General features: G+C 43.4%; 1 protein-coding gene across 1 annotated transcript; it reads right to left on the bottom strand.

The window, feature by feature from the left end:
• Positions 1–1315: 1315 nt before the first annotated feature.
• LOC109756787 (inactive protein kinase SELMODRAFT_444075) lies at positions 1316–6467 on the bottom strand. Its single transcript, XM_020315624.4, has 10 exons — positions 6201–6467; positions 5073–5318; positions 4647–4786; positions 4367–4461; positions 3261–4273; positions 2922–3085; positions 2500–2576; positions 2275–2422; positions 1866–2015; positions 1316–1764 (listed from the first exon to the last, which is right to left on the bottom strand). Exons 1-10 carry the CDS (start codon positions 6202–6204, stop codon positions 1531–1533), a joined length of 2271 nt encoding a protein of 756 aa, XP_020171213.1. The 5' UTR covers positions 6205–6467; the 3' UTR covers positions 1316–1530.
• Between the last annotated feature and the right edge of the window lie 17220 nt (positions 6468–23687).

Raw genomic sequence — 23687 nt, 5'->3', positions numbered from 1 at the left:
ATCTCGCTTGCAGAAAAGTTTTGTACGTAATGGATTAAACATTATATATTTTCCCCTAAAAGCATTATATGTTTTGACGCCTTTTTTTGGGCCCAAAAAGGCAATATTTTCTGGAAACCGGAGAAAAAAGGAGTCTAGAAAAAGAAGTATGTACATTGTATATGAGGTCGGGAGTTCGAATAGTCATGAGTATGTAGTCGGTGTAGTTGTTGGCTAGTGTGTGCACTCTATATGAGGTCGGGAGTTTGAAACCCCCAACACCCTCTTTTTATTCTCATTTCTCCCACCGTCCGTGCTGGTAGGACCCATACGTGCTATTGGGGGGCTTCTGCTTAATTAAATACAGAGCGAGAGGTGATTATGCAAAAATATGTGTGGGCCCACATGTGTTATTGATGGGCTTCTGTTTAATTAAATACAAAGGGTGATTATGCAAAACAAAATTGTGCACGCCGCATAGAGTAGCTCTAATCACTGAAAGGGGGCATAGCCACGTTGTCGTGTCACATAAGCGCAGGATACCTCTGAATATCAGAGAAGTGACTGTATTTGTACGAGAACGCAAGTTAAATGACCATAAATCTGTATTTTTAAAGTTTTAGCACCAAACTGAACGTCGAACGCAAATTATGTGACTTTCGGTGATATTACCTCAATATAAATGAAACATTTATGATTTATTGGGTTTTTTCAAAAAGATCTGAATGCTTAAAAAATTTCACTTTGGAAAATCAATCTGGTACGTCGGATATTTAATGGATGGCTGATAGAGGAAGGCTAAGTTACGGCGAGACTTGGCATCACGAAGCCAGAAGCTGCGTCCTGCATATACAACCCAGCCTCCCAGGTTTAAGTCATCTCAAATGCGAGTTTGTGTTCTTATAGAAATAGCAGAATTGTAGATCTCTTTTTTCAGCATACTATTGGTTGGTCCACAGGGAGTAGTACAAGAAGACCCTTGAATAGTCGCACGCACCCCCACCGGCCACACTGCTGCGTATCTCCGTCCAAGATTTTCGAGCTGCCATATGCACAAACATAACAGCTCAGGGCCCCTCCTCTCCTCCGTTCAGTGTGAGGCAACTATTCATGCCATGTGACCTTGCTGAGAAGCAACTGATTACATGCACCCCCGAAAGAGAAGAATAAGAAAAATACCACCACAAAACAAAACAACGCCATTATTGATTGACAAACAGCGGGCAATGCCCCCGAAGCCCAGTAGGCGCAGCAGTGCGGAGACCACATCGAGATCTACAAACGGCGCACACTGCATGGCTGCCATTCTCATCAGGGTGACTGACGATTGCAATAGTTATCACAACTAAGATCTTCGCACAACTAGATGTCGTTTCGTCGGCTGATACACAAAAGAAGAGCTAACTCAGAGCTCAATATACTTGTAAACCTATTGGCATTCCTACTATACACGAGAACAAGGTAGCAGCAAAAGCTTTGGGCCTACGATTACTCAAAAGCAGAGGGGGAGGGAATAATACATAATTGAGTTGCTAAGGGAAGGGAAGAGCATTAATATCGGTTAGAGATGCTCTTCTTGTCTCGGTCCCAGGCAGCCCTCAAAGCGTCGTAAGATTGTTGTTTCCTTCCAACCACTCGCTGCGAATCTTGCCGGGCTGGGCTGCTGTAGTCCTGATAATGCTGTTGATCATTTGCCTTTCGCCAGCTCCTGCTCGCAGAATCGCTACTCGGGGCCGAAACGGAGACGGAATCGACAACCATGTCGCCCTCGAGCAAGCGAAGAACCTAAAAGAAAGATATGGGAAAACGGTACAAGTTGGCAAATTTTAGTTTCCCAACAGGCATTTACACAAAATAACTGAAGGTCGAGCCCAGAAAGAACTTACATGAGACATGCGAGGCCTTGAATGAGGATCACGTCGTATGCACAGGTTTGCGGCATGCAACATGCAACGGACCTCATTTTCGCTGTATCGGTCCCCCAAGCATGGGTCTATCAGCTCGTCGACTGCATTATCCTCCAAGAGATGGCGTGCCTATCATACATAAAAACTTCATTAATACTCATTAATACTCCAATCACACCGTGCACACAGTTTTGACATGCACTAGCATTGTAGCCAACTCTGAAATCCTTGAGCGTAAGTTTTATTAGTCAAAAAGACTTGATTGCCATTTCGCAACAAAAACTATGACAATTTGCGAGAAGATGGAGGCCATAGACCATATATCATTAACACCAACCTTAAGCGTGCTAACTATGCAAAAAAGGAGTCGTCTTGCAAAGAAACTCACCCATTCAGTTAGAAACTGCTGGCCCTTAGGTCGGTTAATGTCAACAGCCTTGCGCCCAGTGACAAGTTCTACCAACACGACACCAAAACTGTATACATCAGCCTTCTCTGTTATTTGTCCACTCTGAGCATACTCTGGTGCCAGATAACTGCAACGAGTCGTTAAGAATCATCGAGTGCTCCAAATTGCTTAAGGTGACAAATTATTGGAAATTCCAGTACATACCCAAATGTGCCAATGACTCTTGTTTCAACACCCATGTCTCCATCGGGTTGCCATCGCGCTAGACCAAAATCTCCAACCTATCAGAACATGGTTGAAAACACACAACCATGTCAGGAAATTATATGCTTGGTGGCCAAGCATAATATAAGACTGGATATTGGCATAATTAAAAAAAAAAGGTCTGTAAGATAATACTGGGGAAGTTAAACAGAAAGTATTGCAATTTAATCAAATTTACACAAGACAAGACGCTATTATGGTCTAGAAAATTGTAGTTACAAGATAGGCCAACCCAATTAAGTATACGGAATGGCTTCATCTTTGCATCAGGCACACAAATTTAACATCATATCTGGAAAGACGTTCAATGCAATACCAGAGGACAAATGCTGATTAGTAAATTCCAATAGTGTAGTCCATACCAGAGGTTCAAAATCATGTGTGACAAGGATGTTGTTTGGTCTCATGTCCCGATGGATAATGCAGCCAACTCTACATTCCTCATGTAGATACCGCAACCCTCGAGCAGCACCAACAGCAATCTTTTGTCTAGCTGCCCATTCCAGTGTGTCTTTATTATTGCGACCTGAAAGATATTTCACAAACAGCTTAACAGGTAAACAAACATTATCACTAACTTTTGCTCACTACTGGTAAAAGGCAGAACAACAATACGCATGTAATGAATACTAAGTGCAATAGTGAGCCTGCAGACTGGAAAATGTGTCTATATATACGTGCAAGAGAGAGAAAAATCATACCATAAAGATGCGAGTCCAAGGATCCATTGCAGATGTACTCATAAACCAATAAACGCCTCCTTTCCTCAACACAAAAACCAATGAGCATTACAACATTACGGTGTTGTGCACAGCTCAGAACTTCCACCTCTGAGCAAAATTCAACATCACCCTGGGAACTAGCAAGCTTATGTTGCTTGACAGCAATTGCCTGGCCATCAGGAAGGACGCCTCGATGAACAGATCCAAATCCACCTTCAGCCAGGAAATTTGCCTGGGAGAAACCACCGGTTGCAAGTTCGAGTTCAGCGTAACTAAACCACCGAGGAGGTTTCCCAAACACAGGAGCCTTATGCTGACATATCGAACACAACGGAGGCGGCCCAGGAGGTGCGCTCCTTGCTAACGAGACAGCGTCCCTGACATTTCCTCTAAAGTTTAAGTCTGATCTGCTTCTCATAGAACTTATTTCATGCAAAAGATCTAGCTTGGAGATCTTCTCAAGCAAAGTATCTGCAGTTGGTGTGCGAGTTTTTCGTGGTGGTTTTGAGGATGCAGATCCCTGTAGAATGTCGACCATCCATGGCTGAAGCGAGAAGGTTGCTGAGGGGCTCAATATTTCACTGTCGGTATCAGAAATATTGACATCCGAATGCTGGATCTTATCCTTTGTTGCTTGTACCTCTTTCTTTAGAGAAACAGTTGTTTCAGAAGCACAAAATGGGGAAGTCCCTGGATCTGAACTTGAGACTGAGGATGTTCCCGCTTCGGTACTTCCAAAAGGCGTCTCTAAGTCTGGGCTGCTATTTGGTGTTACAGCTGGTCCTCGAACTGAACTCCGCGGCTCCTTTACATCAGTTGCTGTTTTACCAACAGAACTATCCAACACTGCTGGAAGTGAACAGGATCCTTTGGACTCTTTATCGGGAGATCCCATAAGATTCAGACGGAGAACTTTAGGCTGAGAACGCTTCATGACAACAATGTTGCACTGTAACTCTTCCATGCAACGCTTCTCTTCATGCTTCAACTCCCTAAGAGCAGCAGCATGGGCAGCTAAGCAAAGAGAAAACACAAGATACTTGAACGTACAAAAGAAAATTACAGTAGTAAGTGTTGATCATTACTTATCTAGCACAACCCAGCTTGCTTGTGCTCGCTTAGATTCAGCAGCTACGACACCAGGAGGAGATCCAGAAACAACCTTAACCTTAACATTTATCTGCACAAATGAGAATCGTCATAAAAAAGATTGCAGTATATGATAGGAGTCAAGAAAACATGTACAGAAGCATTAACAGTGATCCTGATTAGCCTGCTGGCTACCGATTGTTATTCTGTCACTTAATCAATAAAGCTCCCATTTCCACCGCACAAAAAAAAACATGTACAGAAGCATGTACAAACCTTGCTTGCATCATAAACATCATGAAGTTTGAGCATCATTTGCGAACACAGCTCTGAGACATCTGACTTCTGATCCAACATGGTCTTATGGCCACTTGCGCAATCTCCCGCAAATAGAGGAAAGCCCCAGAACTTCCTGCCTGAAAGAGGGAAACCATAGTGCATTAAGGCCACTACCACAAAATTCAAAACTCAACCCAGAACTCGTGGAAGGTACTGGACAAAGTGCAGCAACTTCAGTGATCATGGTAACAGAAGAGTTTAGAGACCAATGATGGCAACCCATATATGCATTTAGCTGTGCAACTAATGTGCATATAGGATGCACTATTATAGCTAAGCCCCCAAAACAACACCGCAGTACAACAAAAGTAGAAAACTGCATTTGCGAAGGACGGACAGGATTGCAAGGAAAGGAAACAATACCAGAGCTCTGTGCCGGGATGACAACGAGGAGTATGATGCTGCCGCCGGGCTGCACGACGTGCGTCAAAGCCCAGACGATGGCTGTCTTGGAGATCTCCCTAATGGCAGCACGCACCGCCACCACCACCTTCTCCTCGGCAGCAGCAGCCGGTGCGCCCTTGTCGGCGACGGCCTTCCCCTTCCTCTGCTGCAACAGCAGCTGCTGCTGCTTGATAGAGCTCGCCATCACCTCCTCTCCGGCGATGCCTACAAATCAAGAAGCTCCCTCTAAACAGCCGAACCACGGAAGTGCTGGCCAAACCCAAGAAGCAAACAAGTAGGAGTAGTAATGCCTAGTACAAACAACGCAACAACCAGCCCCAAGTGCTTAAATGCAAATGAGATAGGAGGAGCTACTGACAGTTGCCAGCGGCGTTGGACACCGAACTCTGTTCACAGAACCAAAAGGCAGCCAAAGACCAGTAAAGATGGCGGCAAGGCAGTAAAAAGGAGACGGCCTTTCCTCCTCAGCTGGGTCCCGGATTCTCGACGACCAAGCTGCTGCGGATTGAGAGAAAGATCGCCCACTTTATGGCTGGCCGCAGAGCGGGCACCACTGCCGCCTGTGAATGGATGTCCTCGCCGCCACTGTAGCCGGAATAGGGAGACGGGGAAGGGGAGAGAGCCCAGCTCCAGCTCCAGCTCGCTCTCGCTGTCTGGGATGAGACGACGAGGTGACCCCGCCTCCCCGTTGCGCCAAACCGGTCAGATTGCACAGTGCCGCCTCGTCCTCCCAGCCTACACGATTCCCAGCACGCCGTAGGAATCCCCAAATCATTGAAAAATCGTTCGAATCTTCGCACAGATCTCGCCGCGCTCTCCGCCTCGAAATTGGCCTCCACGACCACGAGTGGGACAAAATGGAGTCAATTTCTACGGAAATTTCCCCATTCCATATGCAAAAGCAGATCTCCGACGCGATATTTGACTCGCATTGCCTTCCATAAACGAACACCTACTCTTCTCAAATACCCGGGAAACTTGCCCGCCATTCCAGGGCGGACTTCGGGGGCATCTGAACCGACGCGAATCGAAGCTATTCAAAAAACGAAAACGACAGCTCAATCAAAATGGGGAAAGAGAAGAGACCCATCGAGAAGATAAGACGAGGAGCGCCCGGCCCGCCGCCGGAGAAGACGACGAAGAGGAAGCTCCGCCTCGCGCGCTGCCGCCCCTCCTACGACCTGACCTGGGTACGATGCGAAACCTAGGGCGCTATAGTGCCGTACGTGTGGGAGCGGGGGCGGGTGGAGGCGGTGGCCATTAAAGAGCCAAGGAGCGCAAGCAATTAAACCTCCATTGCTGTGCGTGACGCTAACCTCTTCAGGCTTCAGTTCCTACTAGTGGTACCGTCGTTCGCCGTCCAGGAGTAGCCTACCCGTTCTACCCTCCAGGCTTGGTCGCATTAACGGCGCTGCCACTCAAATGCGACGCGTTTGAAAACCGGTCGCCATCGCCGGCCATCTGATTGGGATCGGACGGCCGAGGAGTCTCGCAGGATTGAATGCGGCTCAGGGTGCTGTCTCGTGAGCAGGCGGTCCCAGCTTCCAGGTGGGGACCACGCGACAGTGTCAGGCAGTGCACGGCCCCGGCGTGGTCCCGGTGCACGAGCAGGGCGCTGACATGGTCCTGGTGGGCCATCGCCGTCGCCTCGTTCCTACTCCTACTACAGGGTTGATCTGATTTCTGAACTTTTGCTGCAGTTTGGCGGAAAATTTCCCAGCCTTTTTACAGGCTTTTCTTCCCTTGGATGGATGCAGCAACCCGTAGGGGCTACCTTGTATAGGGACTTACATGTCTTTTTGTGTTTATTGTGTGTTGTACTTTCCATTGCGATGTGATGTGAGAGCAGTGGTGCTATCGACGAACGGATGCTATGGGTTAAAACTAGTAAAAGGTGACAAGGCAATGGGTTAAAACCCTTTTTACGTATACTCTTATGTACACTGGCGGAGCTATGTGCATCCTGCAGGTGCCATGGCCCCTTTATAGAGAGATTTAGATTAAAAAATAGAGATGTTTTCCACTGTCTTTTCTCTTTGCCCCCCCCCCCCCACACACACAATCTTCCTGGTCTAGCTCCGCCACTGCTTATGTAGGTGCAAAACGTTTTTGCCTTGGCCATTCGACTGGAAGAAAATGAAAACATGAGATGAGGACCCAGGTAGATTGTTTTTAGATGATATCACTACACTATAGGAATATTAATACTACATATCAAAGTTGTATTAGAGCTGTTGTATCAGAGAGAGTATTATTATCTAAGTGAGCATGCAAAGAGCCGTGTACCGTTGGCGACGCCCAAAAGATGATTGCAACCAACAGTTTGGCTATGTGCGTAGCGTTTTAACAATCCAATTATCTACCTATGTGTCAGCGTGTATACTGTGTGCACTATATATATGTACAAGAAAATATGATGAGCTCCGGCTGCCCTTTGAAACGTACCGCCGATGTCCCCACTCAAGTGGTACTGCTGGTACGCTTGCAGACAATTCAGTGGCCCTCCGATCCGTAGTAGGTTTGTAGGTGTATTCTTGCCTGTCTTGTAAGGCTGGCCATAGTAGGGTAACATAAGTAGTAACATGTACTTGAGACTCACAAACATGATTATGTGGCAGTCAATTAAAGGAGAGAGATAGTTATAGTAACATAGATAGATAACGTAATATAATTAATGTTATGCTACTACTCCCTTCTTTCCGGTTTATAAGGCTTAGTTCAAAAATCTCACCAACCAAGGTAGATGGTGAGTGGTGAAATACTTTTTATAGTTTGCAAAAGCACCCAATTAATGCTCTTGTTTTCCTAAAAAAATATGTTTACCAATGCATTAATTGCAATACATGCATGCATAAATTACATGCATTGGTCAATTTTCTCTTAATACTTGCATGCAATAATTTAATGCACCTTGGAATCTGAACATGTGATGGGAAACAATCAAATTAAGCCTTATAAAATGAAAAAACTAAAATTTTAAGATAAGCCCTACAAACCGGAAAGGAGGGAGTATGTGTCATGCATGGCAATAAATGAGACCACCTATGATACTAATCTATGTTACTATGCACTATGAATGTAGTATCATACACTAGTATCATATGCATGATACTAGTATATGATACTCCCCACTATGACCAGCCTAACACTATTTTCCACGCTAAACGTACAATATGTGTCACTGAAGAGCCATCTGCGCAGTATACAACATCAACAAGAAATACTCACTATCCTTTCAAATTAAATACTCACTATACATAAATGGACGTTGTGGAGGATATCCAAAAAAATGGAAGTGTAGAATAGATTGACAGGCACCTCCCTAAAGAAAAGAAAAGGCTAGGCTTCCACCGTCTCCTGCCGGCTCTGCCGCCGGTCCGCCTCGTCTCCGGTAGCCTTAGGGCCATGGCGGTGCGGTGGATCACGGCCCTTGCCCGCGGAGGGCTCCGTCTTTAGATGTTCCTTCAATTTTTGTTAGGCTTTGTGTCCCGCTAGAAAGACGAGACGGGGCGGCTTTCTGAAGATGTAATAAGGTTCTCCCCGCCTAGTCCCCGTTCCGGTGGTGCGTCTAGCATTGTCGGTGGGTGTGTGGAGGTGTGTCTCCGGTGGATCTGTCCTTGGTGGATTTGCTCAGATCTTGTCGTAGTTTGTCGACGTTCATGCGTCTTCAGGTTGAATCTTTATGATATATGCTACTCTTCAACGGCGGCGGTTGTTGTTCGGGTGCTCTGGTCCTATGGGCATTAGCACGACGACTTCCCGACTGTCTACTACACCAAGGTTTGTCCGGCTCCTGCGAGGGAGGGGCGATGACGGCGGCGTGCCTTCGGCTTGCTTCAGTGCTTGTAGTCGTCGCTAGGTGGTCTACAGATCTGGATCTAATTTTTATTATTTCTAATGTTTGTTGTACTATCATGATTGAAGATAAATAGATTAGAAGTTTTCTTTTAAAAAAAGGAGAGATGAATTTTGGCTTCCAAGTTCTTATGGCTTCTTTATCTTATGGCGCGTACTACGTGTCGGTCAGCAGATTTTTTTTAAAAGATTTGCTCGGTCGCTGGTCGTCCTATCTGCACACGTGCGCTGATCGCATTGGTCGCAACATGTTCTTGTTACAAGAGTCTTATTGCCAAAAGGCTCTGTGGCTCGGGCAACAAGAGTCTTGTTCTTGCAATAGCAACAGGGCCCTTGTTGCACACAAAAATTCATCACAACTCTCAGTCCCTTGTCACAATGCCATCATTCACCGCCACTGTTTGCAACACCGTTGTTCCAACGGAGCGCACGACGGCTCGCCGGAGGAGCACGCGGAGAGCACCGAACCAGCTCATGGGCATGTGTCGGCCCATACGGGCATGCTGGAGCACAAGGCGCAACTGGGGAGTGGGGACTCGCCGGCGGCGCGGACCGTCAAATCTATTCCACGACGGCCTTGGCGCTCGGCGCCGAGCTTGATTCCAAGCGAGGCGAGGCCTACAACAACGGTTGAGGGGAAAGGGGCGGCACAACTCACTGGGCTCGAACAGGTAGTCGTGGATGTTGGGAAAGCGGCAGTTGCGATGAAACAGCGACTGATGGAGCGTTGGAATCAACCGGTTTGAGGAGAAGCTTTACAATAATGGCCATGTTGCCCTCTTTTCTTTCCAATAGGAGGCAATTTGCAAAGGTGTGGAGATGGTCACAAGCCTTCCGATCAGAAATGGGTATGATGGATGTGCAAGTGGTCGAAACGCACAGCTCCGTCAGTCGAGTGGATGCTAGCATTTTCGTTATCTTTTTCCCTTCAAGATATTAGGTTTCAAGTTCCACCCAAAAATGAAGATAGTCTCACATGTAAACATGGGAATACAATATGGCGCTGCAAAATTTCGTGAAAACAATTTTGATTCATGATTGGCCCACAATAACCGTAGAAAGGGGCCTAAAGCAAAATTTAGTGCTACAAATTTGAGTATTCACTTGCTCGACTTCCCCCTTCCATAGCGATTTGTGCATACTTGATTTTCTTTTTACTTGATGTCAGAAATTATTATTTTTTACCCGAGATCACGGGAACTCAAGATCTCTTAGGGCCCTTTGATTCAAAGATTTTTTTGATAGGAATTTGGAGGATTATAATTCTTAGGATTTTTTCCCTTTGTTGGTTGTTTGATTCATAGGATTTAATCATATAGGAATTTTTTCTAAGGTTTCTTTGTACTATTTCCCATAGGATTTCTAGCATCCACTCAAACCTCTTTGGAGGAACCTTTATTTTTTCTATGATGCAATCAAACAACAGAAAATCATGTAGGATTGAGATGGCCATGACATTTCAATCCTATGTTTTTCCTGTTCCCGTGTTTTTAGAATCCTACGAATAAAAGAAGCCCTTACTGTCATATGTGATTTTTGATTGGTATTGATTGCTCTATATATTGCTCGCTAATTTGTGTGTAACTACACCTAATGCTTTTTGTTACAGAAAAAGTTACATCAATTTTAAAATATCTCCTCCATTTACATATGCTCCTTTATGAAATTAGAGCCAAAAGGATGTTTGTCATTTTAGGAGTAAACACTTGAGCTACACAATTACATCAACTTTCAAACAATATGTCACGAACAATTGGATATTGTGCGGTAGAGAGATCCCTCGCTCCCACGCTCTATATTCCGCAAATTACTGGGTATCCTAAATCCAGCCTTTGAAAAATGGGCTCCAATGGTGACAACCAAAAAGTATATAAATGTCGTCATGGGCAGGCCCGACAATGTCATTGAGGCCTTCTTGTGGTACATGTTGATGTTTGAGGTCGGACCTTGCAAATAAATATCTACTACTTAAAAAAAATGTAAGGTTCCCATTTCACCTTTCTTCCCACCACCCCTTCGTCCAATCTTCCATGCATATGATAATCAATCACCTTAATTTACTTGCCTTCTGAACCAATTGCACTTTAATTTACTTATCAAACTTCTAATCAAAATATAAGGTAATTCACGGTCAAAATTTAATGAACATTTATTTACACAATCGCATTATTATTGACAAATAAATCACAAGCTAACGTGCTAGAATATTAATATCCCGTTGCAACGCACGGGCATTGCTCTAGTATAACTACAAGAATCTAGAAACACCTCAGATTTTGCTTAAAATCTTGAATATATCTGCAACCACCGCTTGAATTTGTGGATCAACACTTATATTACTTGTTCGAAATTAGTCAAAACTTGGACTTCAACATCTTATCTCAATGGAACATTTTAACATGCATATTCAAAGACATTTAACAATAACAACAAAACACAATCCTAAATAGGAATACACAACTGCTTCTAGCATCATATACCTTCTTCCACGCATGCGCCATGACTAACAAGTTGGGTGTTGGAATGTTGCAACAATAGAAGGTAATGTGCGTCAATTGATGTAGAGTCCAAAAGGCATTTCTCCTCATTTTCTGAAAAAAACACCCCAACTAACACAAACAAGTAAAGAGCCCTAGGAAGTAGTAAACCTATGCATACTCTTGTAAATTTACAAGCCCGAATTTCAACTATCAAGCCTAGGCCCAATCCTAAGCCCGAATATTGTGTTGTGGCCAAGGCTAAGCTCAACCATGTGTAAAAAACCCATAAACCTATATCAAAGCAAACTAGCAGCAATCCCTTGTAGAGATTTATAGATATATGAAAATAAATCAGATATGTATGAATAGCTACAATTAAGATATTACGTCCTCTTGTTATTAGACCATGGAACTAATAATATTGTACAAGCTCTTGTACAACCTCCTAGATGGATGACCTACGGGGACGTTTGTCGAATGCAGTTATACTCAAACTCATTGACTATTGGACCAAGATCTCTTGTTACCCCCTTCTTCCTGGCACGAACAATTGTACATGGAAGTGGACGCCATCCAGGTTGCATTCTACCAGATTGGTGTATGAAATGGCTTTCATTGGTCACATCGATTGGAGTTGAGATCTCCACATTTGGAAGCACTTGTTGGTGTGTTGTGTATTTGCGGATGAGGTATAGGCTCATGTCCTGAGTTGGATCGGCCTGCCGAATTAGATGTCTGACGCTACTAGCAACGTCCTCACCTGGTGGCTGGCTCTTTAATAGGGCGTCTCTCCCAAGCTGAGGAAAGGTGTTAACTTCGCGATCCTCTGCTCTCTACACTCTCTCTACTTACTACCACGGTAGCCAATAAGATTCACGATCATTGCGTAGAGTGGTGGATGGTGAGGAATGATAATCTTAAGTGAAAAGTCACTTGATTAGTATATGGATTTTATGCACCTTTTTGTGTACATTAAATGTAATATTCTCACATATAAAAGGCTTGATAATCTACTATTGTTTCGTCTCCATACTCTTGGGAAGGTACTAAATTCCTTGGATACTAGGATTATATAAGTAATACTGTCAAAATGGGAATAATTCCGCTATAAGGATTACGAATGGATAAAAAATCAAATGAATTTCGCTCATCATATCTCAGCATTTGTTGTAGAGTTAATTACACCTACGGTACACATACTTTCATGGAGGGTACAAACTCTTACAACAACTTGGAAAATAACACAAATCTATCATATAACTTGAGTTTCGATAACATTTGAGTACATTTCCGTCACTTGTCGTTACATGGCACGCCAGCAAGCCCACATTCTCTTCCTGTCATCATGTGGATCCATCCGAGCAACAACCAAGAGAAATTAATTGTAACCGGGTTTCAATCCGGAGACACCTGCTCACACAAGAAAAGCACTACCCACATGCTCCATTTTGCTAAACTATTCTATATCCCTTTTAGGCGAGAAATGCTACATCAACGGACAAATTACTTAAGGTTTACGTGCTGGTGCTCAATTGGCATGCTTTCATTACATTAGGGGGGGGGGGGGGGGGTGAGTGACCCCACCGGGGTGAAAATCATGGGGGTGGAGAGGATTTAAGGGAGGACTTGTAACACTCTATAAAAGGTCTGTGTGTGTGTACCATTTTTGCTCTTTAGGCCCAAATTATTTGTCTGATCCATTACATATGTATACGTTGTGTACACTGCTTTCTCAAAGCTATAGGAACATGCATGCATTCAGTGTCCAAGACTACTCTAGAACGCATTGCACAGAATATCCAGGTCTGCATATACGCTCATCGCTTGTTCATATGTTTTTATTAGTCAGTTGTTTTGTTGTAGCGAGTGTACGTGCTCAAGATTAATTTCCTTTCATGCTTCTTTTGGCTGAACTAATTGAGCTATTAAGAAACTTGCTTATTACTTAAACCAAGCTTGTTTAAGCATTGCCATTTTGAACAACTATTTATCCACTTGATGAGCACAAGCATTATAGCAGCACAAATTGCATGCAAACACAAGGACCGCGGTCCCATTACGTCGTGTGCCATTTTATTTCCTTGGACCAGACGACCGGGCCTGTTTCTTTCTGTCTCCCCCACTGAAAAGTGGACCTGCACATATGGTCGATAATAATAGAAACTAATCTATCTCTGTATACAACAACAACTTGCTTCGGTTCGCTTGGCTAACCCGCGCTTGCATGTGAACCTACATCATGCAAGGTCTTGTTGCGCACCATTTTATTCTCTATTTATTTCTCTCCCTGCTAACAGGTGGGGCCTGATGCCATAGTGGTGTGACATATAGGTATTTTTTATTTCTTTATGTCCCACTGAGGGGTGATACCTGATGCCACGGTGGTGTGGCATATAGGTATTTCTATTTCTTTGTCTCTCCACTGACAGGTGGGACCTGATGCCAGGGTGTCGTGGAATTTGGGCACGCTGCAGTTAATAGTCCACTTGACGGCGACTGACAAATGTATTCAAATGTTTCGGAAACTCAATTTAGACAACCAATTTGTGTCATTTTTCAAGTTGTTGCTGAATGTGTACATGTCATGCAAGTTCATGCACTATAGTGTAATTAACTTTTTGTGGCAGCCATAGATGTTGATACGTGTTTTGAATTTATGATTGAACTAATGAATGTCAAGTAGTTAAAGTGTAATCAACCAGGTGATAAAAGCTTATCACTAGCATGGTAGGCCAATAAAAGCAGTACACTAGTGTACGCGGACCAATCTGCGATCGTGCGTCAATTGTGCACACATAAATACTCCCTTCCTTTTGATTTATATGGCTCAAATCTCAAATCTCATCAACCAAGGCATTTTGTGAGTGAAGAAATATATATCATACTTTAAAGAACTACCCCAATTAAACTCATACATTAATTTGGATTAATTACAGACCATTAGATGAGCCCTCTAAATCGAAAAACAATTTTTTTTTTAAGACAAGCCTTACAAACCGAAAAGAAGGAAGTACATGACCTGAATCACCCGCTTCCCGCGCATGCGCCATGCGAGCAGCGCATCCTCACAGCGGCACTCCCGTAAATAACCGCACCACCCATGGCCATGATCGCTTGTCAGCCTTCACCGGTTTCAACGAGCAGGGCAGGGTGGATTAGTACATGTGCCATAGTGCAAGGCCGAATGGGCCCCACATAGACTGGTACTTGACGCCGTTAAGCATACCCCGCCCATGAGCGTCCAGCCCGCAGTCGCCGTCACACCATAACTGCCGTCGCCGTATTGACGTCGTGGTTTGCGCGCCAACCGCGGATCAGAAACAAGATCGAGATTTTCTTTCAGGGAGAGGGAGAACCCACTGAATCTGAGGTGTTGCCTGCTTTCGTGGCACGACAATGAATTACGAGGACGGTTTGGTTAATTATTGCCGCCTTTTGTCCTTGGAGCTTTGGAGGCTGTGGGTCTGGTCGTTGCCTCCTTTTTATTTGGGTGTAAAAGAAATTATATAAACGAGTGGTTTGCCTCCTTGGTGTGGCAACTGATCTGCCCCTGCGACTTGTCTTAGAAGTACCATTTTCGAAATGAAAAGACGGCTTGAAATGCCGTATCTCGCGCAAGTAATCTGAAATGTCCTTGAGTATTTTGGAGGCATCTTTCAAATACTTGTGGTGTCGCATGTGGATCTAACTTCGCTCAGTGCCCGTTGAAACACACTCTGCTTTCCGGGGGAGTCGACAACAACTCGCCTTCTTAGCTTTGCGGGTCCCGGCCAAACGAAAATAAAAGTCTACAGATATTAAAAATGACAAAGAAGGTGTGACTTTGTCACCACTCTGGAGCGATAGCAGAAGCTGACAATAATTGAGCATTTCCAGAAGGCTGCTCCGCCCACATAAATTAAGCGAGAGCTAACAATGCGACCGACTAATTAATTGGATCCATGGATTGTTCTTGGCAGCCACTCCGACTCCGACCGGCACCACCGTTCCCTGCTGGCTGCGTGCAAAACGCCGTTTTGTCCGCACCCGCGGTCAGCTGTGCAGTGGTCGCGCTGCTGCACGTGCTTTCTCGTAGGCCGTCGTGCGGTGTGCGCGCCGCGCCGGATTTGGGGTTCGGGTCGGCGTCTGTTCTACGGCGAGGGTCGTTTGGGGGCGTGAAGCGCGGCATGTGTCCCGGTGGCGGAGCGCCTTTTCATGCTTGCGTGGACCGCCGGCTATCGGGGGGCGTTGGGATACAGGACGGACAGCGCGCCTGTGAGTCGTGCTTACTCCGATTTGGACTGTCTCGATTTTGTCCGGTTACCAGCGTTTGCTCCGATTGCCTGTCAATTGATGCGGTCGGTTAGCAGCGTTGCTCCGTGTCAATGCATGCGGAGTTTGAGCAACTTCAACGCAGTGACCCAAACGATACGGGTTTGTTTGCACACGAACACGTCACCGTGTATCTTCAACGTCGAGGGTGATGCACCACAGCTCATGTCGAAGGAGACCCGACCGGAAGCACGGTACGCAGGCAATCCGGCCGGCGCTTTTGTAGACCCGAAACCCTACACGTCCGGGAGGGACCCCGTCTGGATGCGCGGCGGCTATGGGCTGCCCTAATTCAACCTGATCGCCTCCAGAACCTCGTGGATCGCTGCCCTGCAACAAGAAGAACGAACAAAGAACGAGGAAGAAGAAAAATTAGGGTCAAGGAGAAAAGATAAAAGATAAAAAGTGGTAGATGATTTTGTCGATTGTGTGTTGTTCAATCGGCCGTCGCCCCTTAGATATATAAGAGGCGGCTGGACTTCCCGTGCAAGGAAAATGCTTGGATTCACGTCCAAAACCCTAGTCAAATTCGGATTGGTTTTGTCCGAACTTTCCAAAACTGTTCGGTTTAAACTGGCTGCACCTTGCGGGTCCTTTTTGTGGTATCTTGGATGAAAACGAGTCCAAAAGCAATCTTGACCATTTCGACGAGGCGAACAACTTTCGTGTTGAGCGTTTTTTGATCAGAGGGCATCTTGAAGGTCAAATCGCTCGCGCAAAACAGGCTATTATTCGCGCTACCTCGCGCAAAAACAGACTATTATTCGTGCTACCCATCAGACAGGGTGTCTGGTGGGGCGCGCCATTTTCTGCCTCGTGACAGAGCTGCATTCTGATGGCTCTAACTTTTGCATACGAAATCGGATTGGAATAATTTTTATATCAAAATCGATCGTTTCGACAAGACGAAGACAATCCATGGAAATCATTTTTCCATATGAGGCAGTCTTGGGGGCGTAATGAGCCGAATAGTGTTTTGAATACAAAATATCAGTATTTCAAACACAACTTCGACCTTCGAGATGAGATCGGATGGCGATGGCCCAAACTTCAAAGATGTTCATATCAACAATATGGAACTCTTTGATGTAGATTACTTCTCCATTTGAGGTCATTTTAAATAAGTTCTTGACCGTGCCAAAATATGGTGTCAACACATACCCCCCTGTTTTTGGCAAAGCTTGTGTGCCGAAAAATAAATTGCACATAGCTTGCTCTCTAAGGACGATGTCAACACTCCATCGGCCATTTTGCATATTCTTAGGATGATAATTCTATATCGACCATTGCTTGTTTGAACCTCTTGATGCAAACTTGGGTGAAAACTTCTCAATTTCTATAACAATCCGGTGATAAAGTTCCATAGATCAAAACCATCCTCCGAACCATATTGTTCACCCTTTTGCTAGGATTTTGTAGATAATCAAGAATGAACTTCCTCCTATCCTTATTTCGCCTGCATAAAAGTTTCATTAGCGGCCGAAGCTGTGGACTTCGGTTCGGCCTTACCTATATTGGCGAGACGAAGCATCGGCTATTGAGAGAAATGCAGTACACCATGATTAACATAGTAGCCGGATGCTTGCTGTGCCAACTCATTCGAATTATCATGTCTAAATATATGAACAATACTAAAGCAACCCAAGGTAAATTCTATATCTAGACATACCTCAAGGTAAACTATAAGTGATTCGTCAAAACATTGATAACCCTTGGATATTTGTTGCACTACTCATAATGAATCACTGAAAGCCTCAATATGATTAGCACCTATGGCACCAAAAAGCTCCAAACCAAGTAACATTGCATATTCGGCTTTGATCATTTGTGCATAAATATTTTAAGCGGTATGAGGCTTCATAGAATAGCACCATAAGGAGATATATAAACAACACCAAGACCTTGGCCATTGCTACAAATTTAATCATCAATATATAATCACCATGGTACTAGAGAGATAAAGCTAACATCAGTATTATGCATGATGTCAATATGATGCTCAATAATAAAATCAACCATGATTTGGCTTTACATAAATTCTGAAAACTAATAAGCCAAAGCACACCCAATCAAAACGTAAGTCCACTTTGCAGTTTTGGTGGATTGGTCTATGCATAATATGTTCAATGACATCAATTTGACAGATTTCTATGCAAGCACTTATCTCAATCTCTACTCAAACTAAGGACGATGTTAGAATACCACACCGGCCATTCTTAGATATATTCTTAGGGCGATAGATAAATATCGGCCATTACCACAAGGTTCATGTAGAATTCACTCACCAAAGTATGTATAACCGAAATAAACAAATGAAATAGCAATAAAATATTTCGGCCCCTTTGTATTAGCAACAATAATATAACTAACCAAATGTATAGTGATTTGGTAGTACCCTGTCATGACATAGAAAATTATGTTGCATCCATAGACCAAAATAAGTCCATGGAGGGTAATTGATCATACCTGTGGATGAATTTCATGGCAAAGGCATCAATGGAATTGTTGAAGAAAATGGATGATGTGTTAACCGAAGATTTTGATGTTGTGATGCACACCTTCGGCTTAATTTTTGTTGCTTCCATTCTTCTCTTTCTTCACTTTTATTGCACTTGTCGCAATAGAAGCATGCACATCATTTTTATTATGAATGACCCTCTTGGGAACCCATGCCATGTTCTTCTGTCTCAGCTCTTGTGCACTAAGATTTTGTAATTCCTTATTTTGCTAATATGATAAGCCGAGTGGGCATCTCGGCTGTGATTCTGTTTTTACCAATGGCAATTCCTTTTCGGCCTTGTGCACTCTCCACTTCTCTTCTTCAGATTTGGCACTTTGATTCTCAGTAATTGGCTGGTTAGTCTCATTGCCTTTAGTAGCCAATGTCAACACTTTAACTGGCTCTTCTTCATTTGAGATCAAATCTGAAGTTCCACTCTTACGACCATCTCTTTTAACACGGTAAACTTGCTTGACCACCTTTTTCTTCTTCCTTGAGTTCCGGATCGATTCCTTATGATTGAAACGGTCTTTAACATGTGATTGTTCAAGTGTTGATCTTCTCGGAGCTGCATAATATTTGTGAGATGGTCTAAAATAAGATGGAGAATGTGCCCTTGTATCATACCTGTCCCATGATGGATATGGATCTATATGAGCACAGGGAGGCATCCACGACATTGGCATTGGCCGCCCAAAATAAGGATATGAATATATTGCATTAAAATTCTCACTTTGCCAATACCTATCCTCATATTTGCGCCTTGGTGGTGATCTTGGTTTCTTTGCATGATTTGGCTGATAAGCATTTTTTTCTTCACTCTTCTTTTGATATTTTTCCAATAGTTCAGCGAAGGTGATTTTTGATCTCTTACACTTGCGCTTTCGGCCTTTGTTTTCTTTTGGTTTACTTTCATCGATCATTGGATTTCCTTGCTGCCCCCAATCCTTGGCGTCTCCACTATAGCTTTGATGGAATTCTCGCCCTCAAGATTATGTTCATTATGCTCCTCAACAACTTCTTTACTTGAAAGCTTGATCCCATCACCTGCAGTTTTTACCTTCTCTTTAAATGGATCGGCTTGAAGCAGCCGATGCAATTTTTTTTGCCATTGGGACCAATCGGAATAGACTGGTCATCTCTTGGTGTTTCAACAAACTTCAATCGTCCTTTTTCAATGGCCGATTTAACTATTTGACGAAACATGTTGCAATACTCAATATGCTTGGGCGAATCATGCAACTTACAGTACATTCGTTCTTGGATTGATGGCTTAACATGGTGATCAAGAATTGTAATGTTTTTGAGCAACAAATCAAATATTTGATCACACATGCTTGAATTGAAGGTATACTTCTTGTTTTCTAGTCGATCTTGCTGTGTGAACGGCTTTGGAGATAAGCAAACGAATGGTTCAAATTTGGAATCTTCCCATTCGGCTATGCATTGTGTTTTCCACTCTATCTCCGACGTCTTTGGATAAGATATTATATTAGCATTGGTTTTCTCAATAGAATTTAACCTTGGCTTTAAATTTCTGAAACGAAGATATTTAGAACATACATGTCTCAGTTGAGACCAAGTGCAAGCCAAGTACGAAATAAACAAAGCTACCCAACTAGATATGAACTTTAGATAAAGCAACGGGGAAAGCTTTGGCTGTAACAATAAGTCATCATCGCTCTTTATAAATGGCGCAATAGGTTGACCGATATGTTCCATAACAATTTTATTGCTAACAAGTAAATTACCCTTCTTCATTGGTCTTTCGAAATTACTTATGAGAATATTTCTTATAGATGCATCAATAATGAAGTTGCGACCAAATCTGAAAATAGGTAAATTACTCGCTATGCATACCTCTTCAAATACGTTGGGAGAGCATGATGGTGGTGTGACTTGAACAATATCTAGCTTCGTCTTTGGATGACTCTCCAACGCCTTTTCATCATCTTTTTCTTTGTTCTGTGCATCATTACCTTGAAGAACTGTAGCGACCCGACCTCAGACGGTCAAGTCTCTGTGCTTAAGTGTCATCCCTGGATCGGTTTGCTGACACACATAGTAGTCGAGGATTTATAACAGAGGTAAAACACATGTATAAAGTAACGTAAATACTATTACCTCAATCCAAAATAGCGGAAGTAACAAGGTTGTGGATTCCCATCAACACCAAGGCAAAGTTGAGTGTAGAAATCGTAACCCCAACGTATCACTTACTCGTCGTAAGAATCCTGCAACATGAGACGTTGCAGCCACAAAGGGTCGGTACATTGAATGTACTGGCAAATTCACACCATAGAGAAATGATGAACAAAGGCTATCACTACATGCATATATGGTTGGTGGAAAAGCTCTATGGTTATAAGGTTTTTGCGAAAAGCCAATTTTTCCCTACTGCAAAGGAATATATTTTATTTAACTACAAAGTTGGTTGAAAAATATTGAGAAGGTAAACCCCCTCTCAATCCCAATTAAAAGTAATCATTAACAACCCAACAAATTAATTATAGAGTGATGAGATCAACATGATAATCCAAGAACCAGATACTTAAGATGTCCATAACCGGGGACACGGCTAATCATGATTAGTTTGTACACTCTGCAGAGGTTTGTGCACTTTTCCCCACAAGACTCGATCTCCTCCGTTGGATTTCTCGCACTACATAATGTTTGAGAAACGGATGACCGAGACACAGTCTTTCAGAAGCGTTAGCACCTTACGATGGGTAGACCGGTACACCTACATCCCCTACATCTGCTAGTCTACCACTGTAAGAGTTCACACGACTTAATCAACTATGCTAGAGCCCATAATAGCTTGTGGCTGCACACGGAAGTTTCTAGCATGAATAATCTTATGATCCCTTTGAGCCTGGGTGGCAGTCCATAGGAGAATCACACGGTACCCTGGGATTTCCAAAAATACAGGCAATCACTGGATTCCCTAGGTGCCTCAATCCACCCAGATGTGTATTAAAGTTGCCACCTTAAGTTGAACCATTCATTAACATCTCACATCTGTCATGGAATACACTCAAACCCAAATCACGTCTACGAGCATAGCATGGCAATATAAGCATAACGTAATAGTAACTCCCAAGGTTTGAATGCATGGCAATAGGTTCCTACCTCATCAACTACTCCCCAATACCCACATGTTATCAATCCTACTCATGCAATGTTTGAGGGTGAAACTAATGCATAAAAACTGGGTATGAAAGGGATATGATCAAAGTGTGAACTTGCCTGCAATGTTGATGAAGATGATTCGCACTCAAAACTCTTGATAGCTCTACTCTTCACACTCCGGTCAATCTATCGTAAGCGAGCAATAGTAACCACACATAAGCACTCACTCAAAAGATCAGAAAGATCGAAGAAGACGATTCGGAAAACATCAAAACCAAAGAAATAACTCTTGCAACATAAAACAGTTTCTAACAGTACCAAAATTATGTAAATTTGGACTTATCAAAAAGTTTAGGTCAAGATCTTCGATTAACAAAAAGAATCAACTCAAACGGAGCTACGAAACTCAAGTTACGATCAAACGAAGTTTGATTTCAAATCTGGTCTAATTCAAATTTTAAACTTTCAAAAACATGTTTGAGTTGGATTACTAGATAGAGGGGATCATAACGAAGAAGTGGGCGTTGGTTTCGTTTGAAAATCGTTCCTGACCGAGCGTTGGGATTACTAGATAGAGTTGGACAAACGAGTAAAAAGTAGTGATCGTTTGAAAATCAGTGACTAATCTGTAAATAAAATCATCACAGATAGGTCCCTGGCCGAAATTAAAAAGAAAAAGGAAAAACTAAATACCGAACGTTCGCTACCGAACGCTAATGAACGAAAACCATTCACTACAGAACCCTAACTGATGAACGCTCGCAAAAATAACTAAACCGTTTGAAAGAATAAAACCAAACCAACTAAAGAAAACCGGGGCGGTTTTATCGGTTTTTTACCGGCTTGGGGCGAATAAACCGACGACGGCGGTTTGGATCGGGGCAGCGGCTCCGGCGACGGTTGCAGCGGCGGACGGCTCCGGCGAGCGGGGCGTCTGCGGCGTGGGCGGCGGAGGCAGCTGCGCGGGCGGCGGTTGACCTCGGCGGCAGCGGCTGCGGCAGCGGGCGGCGAGAGGCGAGGCGAAGCGAGGCGAGAGCGGCGCGGCGGCGGGGCGCGCTATTTATGGAGGGGAGGAGGCGCGAGGCGTGGGCGAGGGGGCAACGGAGAGGCCGCGGAGGGAGTCCGGGCGGCGTACGGCGGCGGCGACGCTGTGCAGGTGCGGGAGTCCGTCCCGAGCTCGGGGACGAGCGGGGCGCGGCGCTGGGCTGGCCGGCTGGCTTGGCTTCGGCCCAGTTGGCCCGCGGGGAAAGAAGTTTTTTTAATAAAGATTTTCTAGACGATAAAAAACAAATAAAACAATATAAATAAAAAATATTATATAGGCATATAAGATATCGAAATTTTCAGAAAAATATTTCCTACAGCATGAACATTTTAGCAACATCAAAGAAAATCCTCAAAAATTCAAATAAAGCAAAGAGTGCTTCTGGTGCAATAAAACCCACTAAAAATCATTTAAAAAATACCAAAATGATTTCAAAGTAATTTGTCTCCAATTTTTTTTATTGTAGGGAATCATGTTACCCTATTTTTCGTATATTTTATTTTTGGAGAAAAATAATTTGAATAAAACCCAAATAACTCCAAATTGAAAATAATTTCAAAAGGACTTTGAATTCGATCCTTTTTGAACTTCCAACTCATATTTCATATGTTTTGAAGAAGTCATTTTATCTTCTCTCATGAAAATCATTGAGTTGCTTAAAGTTTCTGAGTTGGAAAATATTTCCAAATGAATTCAAATATTTTCAACACCCCTTTTCATTTAAATAAATGGAAGAAGTCATGTCATCTTCTCTCCAGGGTTTTGTGGTGAAAAGAATTTGAATTCACGGAGATCATAAAATGCAAAATGAAAGTTTGGGAAAGTCCTTTCATTCCCTCTCATTTAACTTTCAAAAAGTTTCAAATTTCACTCACTTTCAGTCAGTCAATCACACAACAACCAAACAATCAATCAAATCTATCTATTTATTATAACATTCCAAAATTTAGAATTTTGGGATGTTACAAGAACCTTATCAGCCGAACTTTCTTTGGCTACTTGCTCTTTTCCTTGAGGCTTGTCAATTTCTACGGCACGAAACTCATAGGGCAGGAAGTAGGTTCCATTAACTTCAGAAAAATCAAGCATGGTTGTTTTGCTATGCTTGCCATGCCCTTTCTCAATAATGCTTGCCTCTTTGGATTTGATGGATTCGGAATATATACTACTTGATTCGGCTTTTTCAACCGAAGCACTTTCAAGTTCCGAATCATCCTTCTTTTAATTGATACTACCAATTGGCAATGCTT

The sequence above is a fragment of the Aegilops tauschii genome, chromosome 3 (assembly GCF_002575655.3).
Source record: "Aegilops tauschii subsp. strangulata cultivar AL8/78 chromosome 3, Aet v6.0, whole genome shotgun sequence".
Classification (NCBI taxonomy): Eukaryota; Viridiplantae; Streptophyta; class Magnoliopsida; order Poales; family Poaceae; genus Aegilops; species Aegilops tauschii.
The sequence above is the reverse complement of the archived record's forward strand: the minus strand, read 5'-3'. Positions and strand labels throughout refer to the sequence as shown.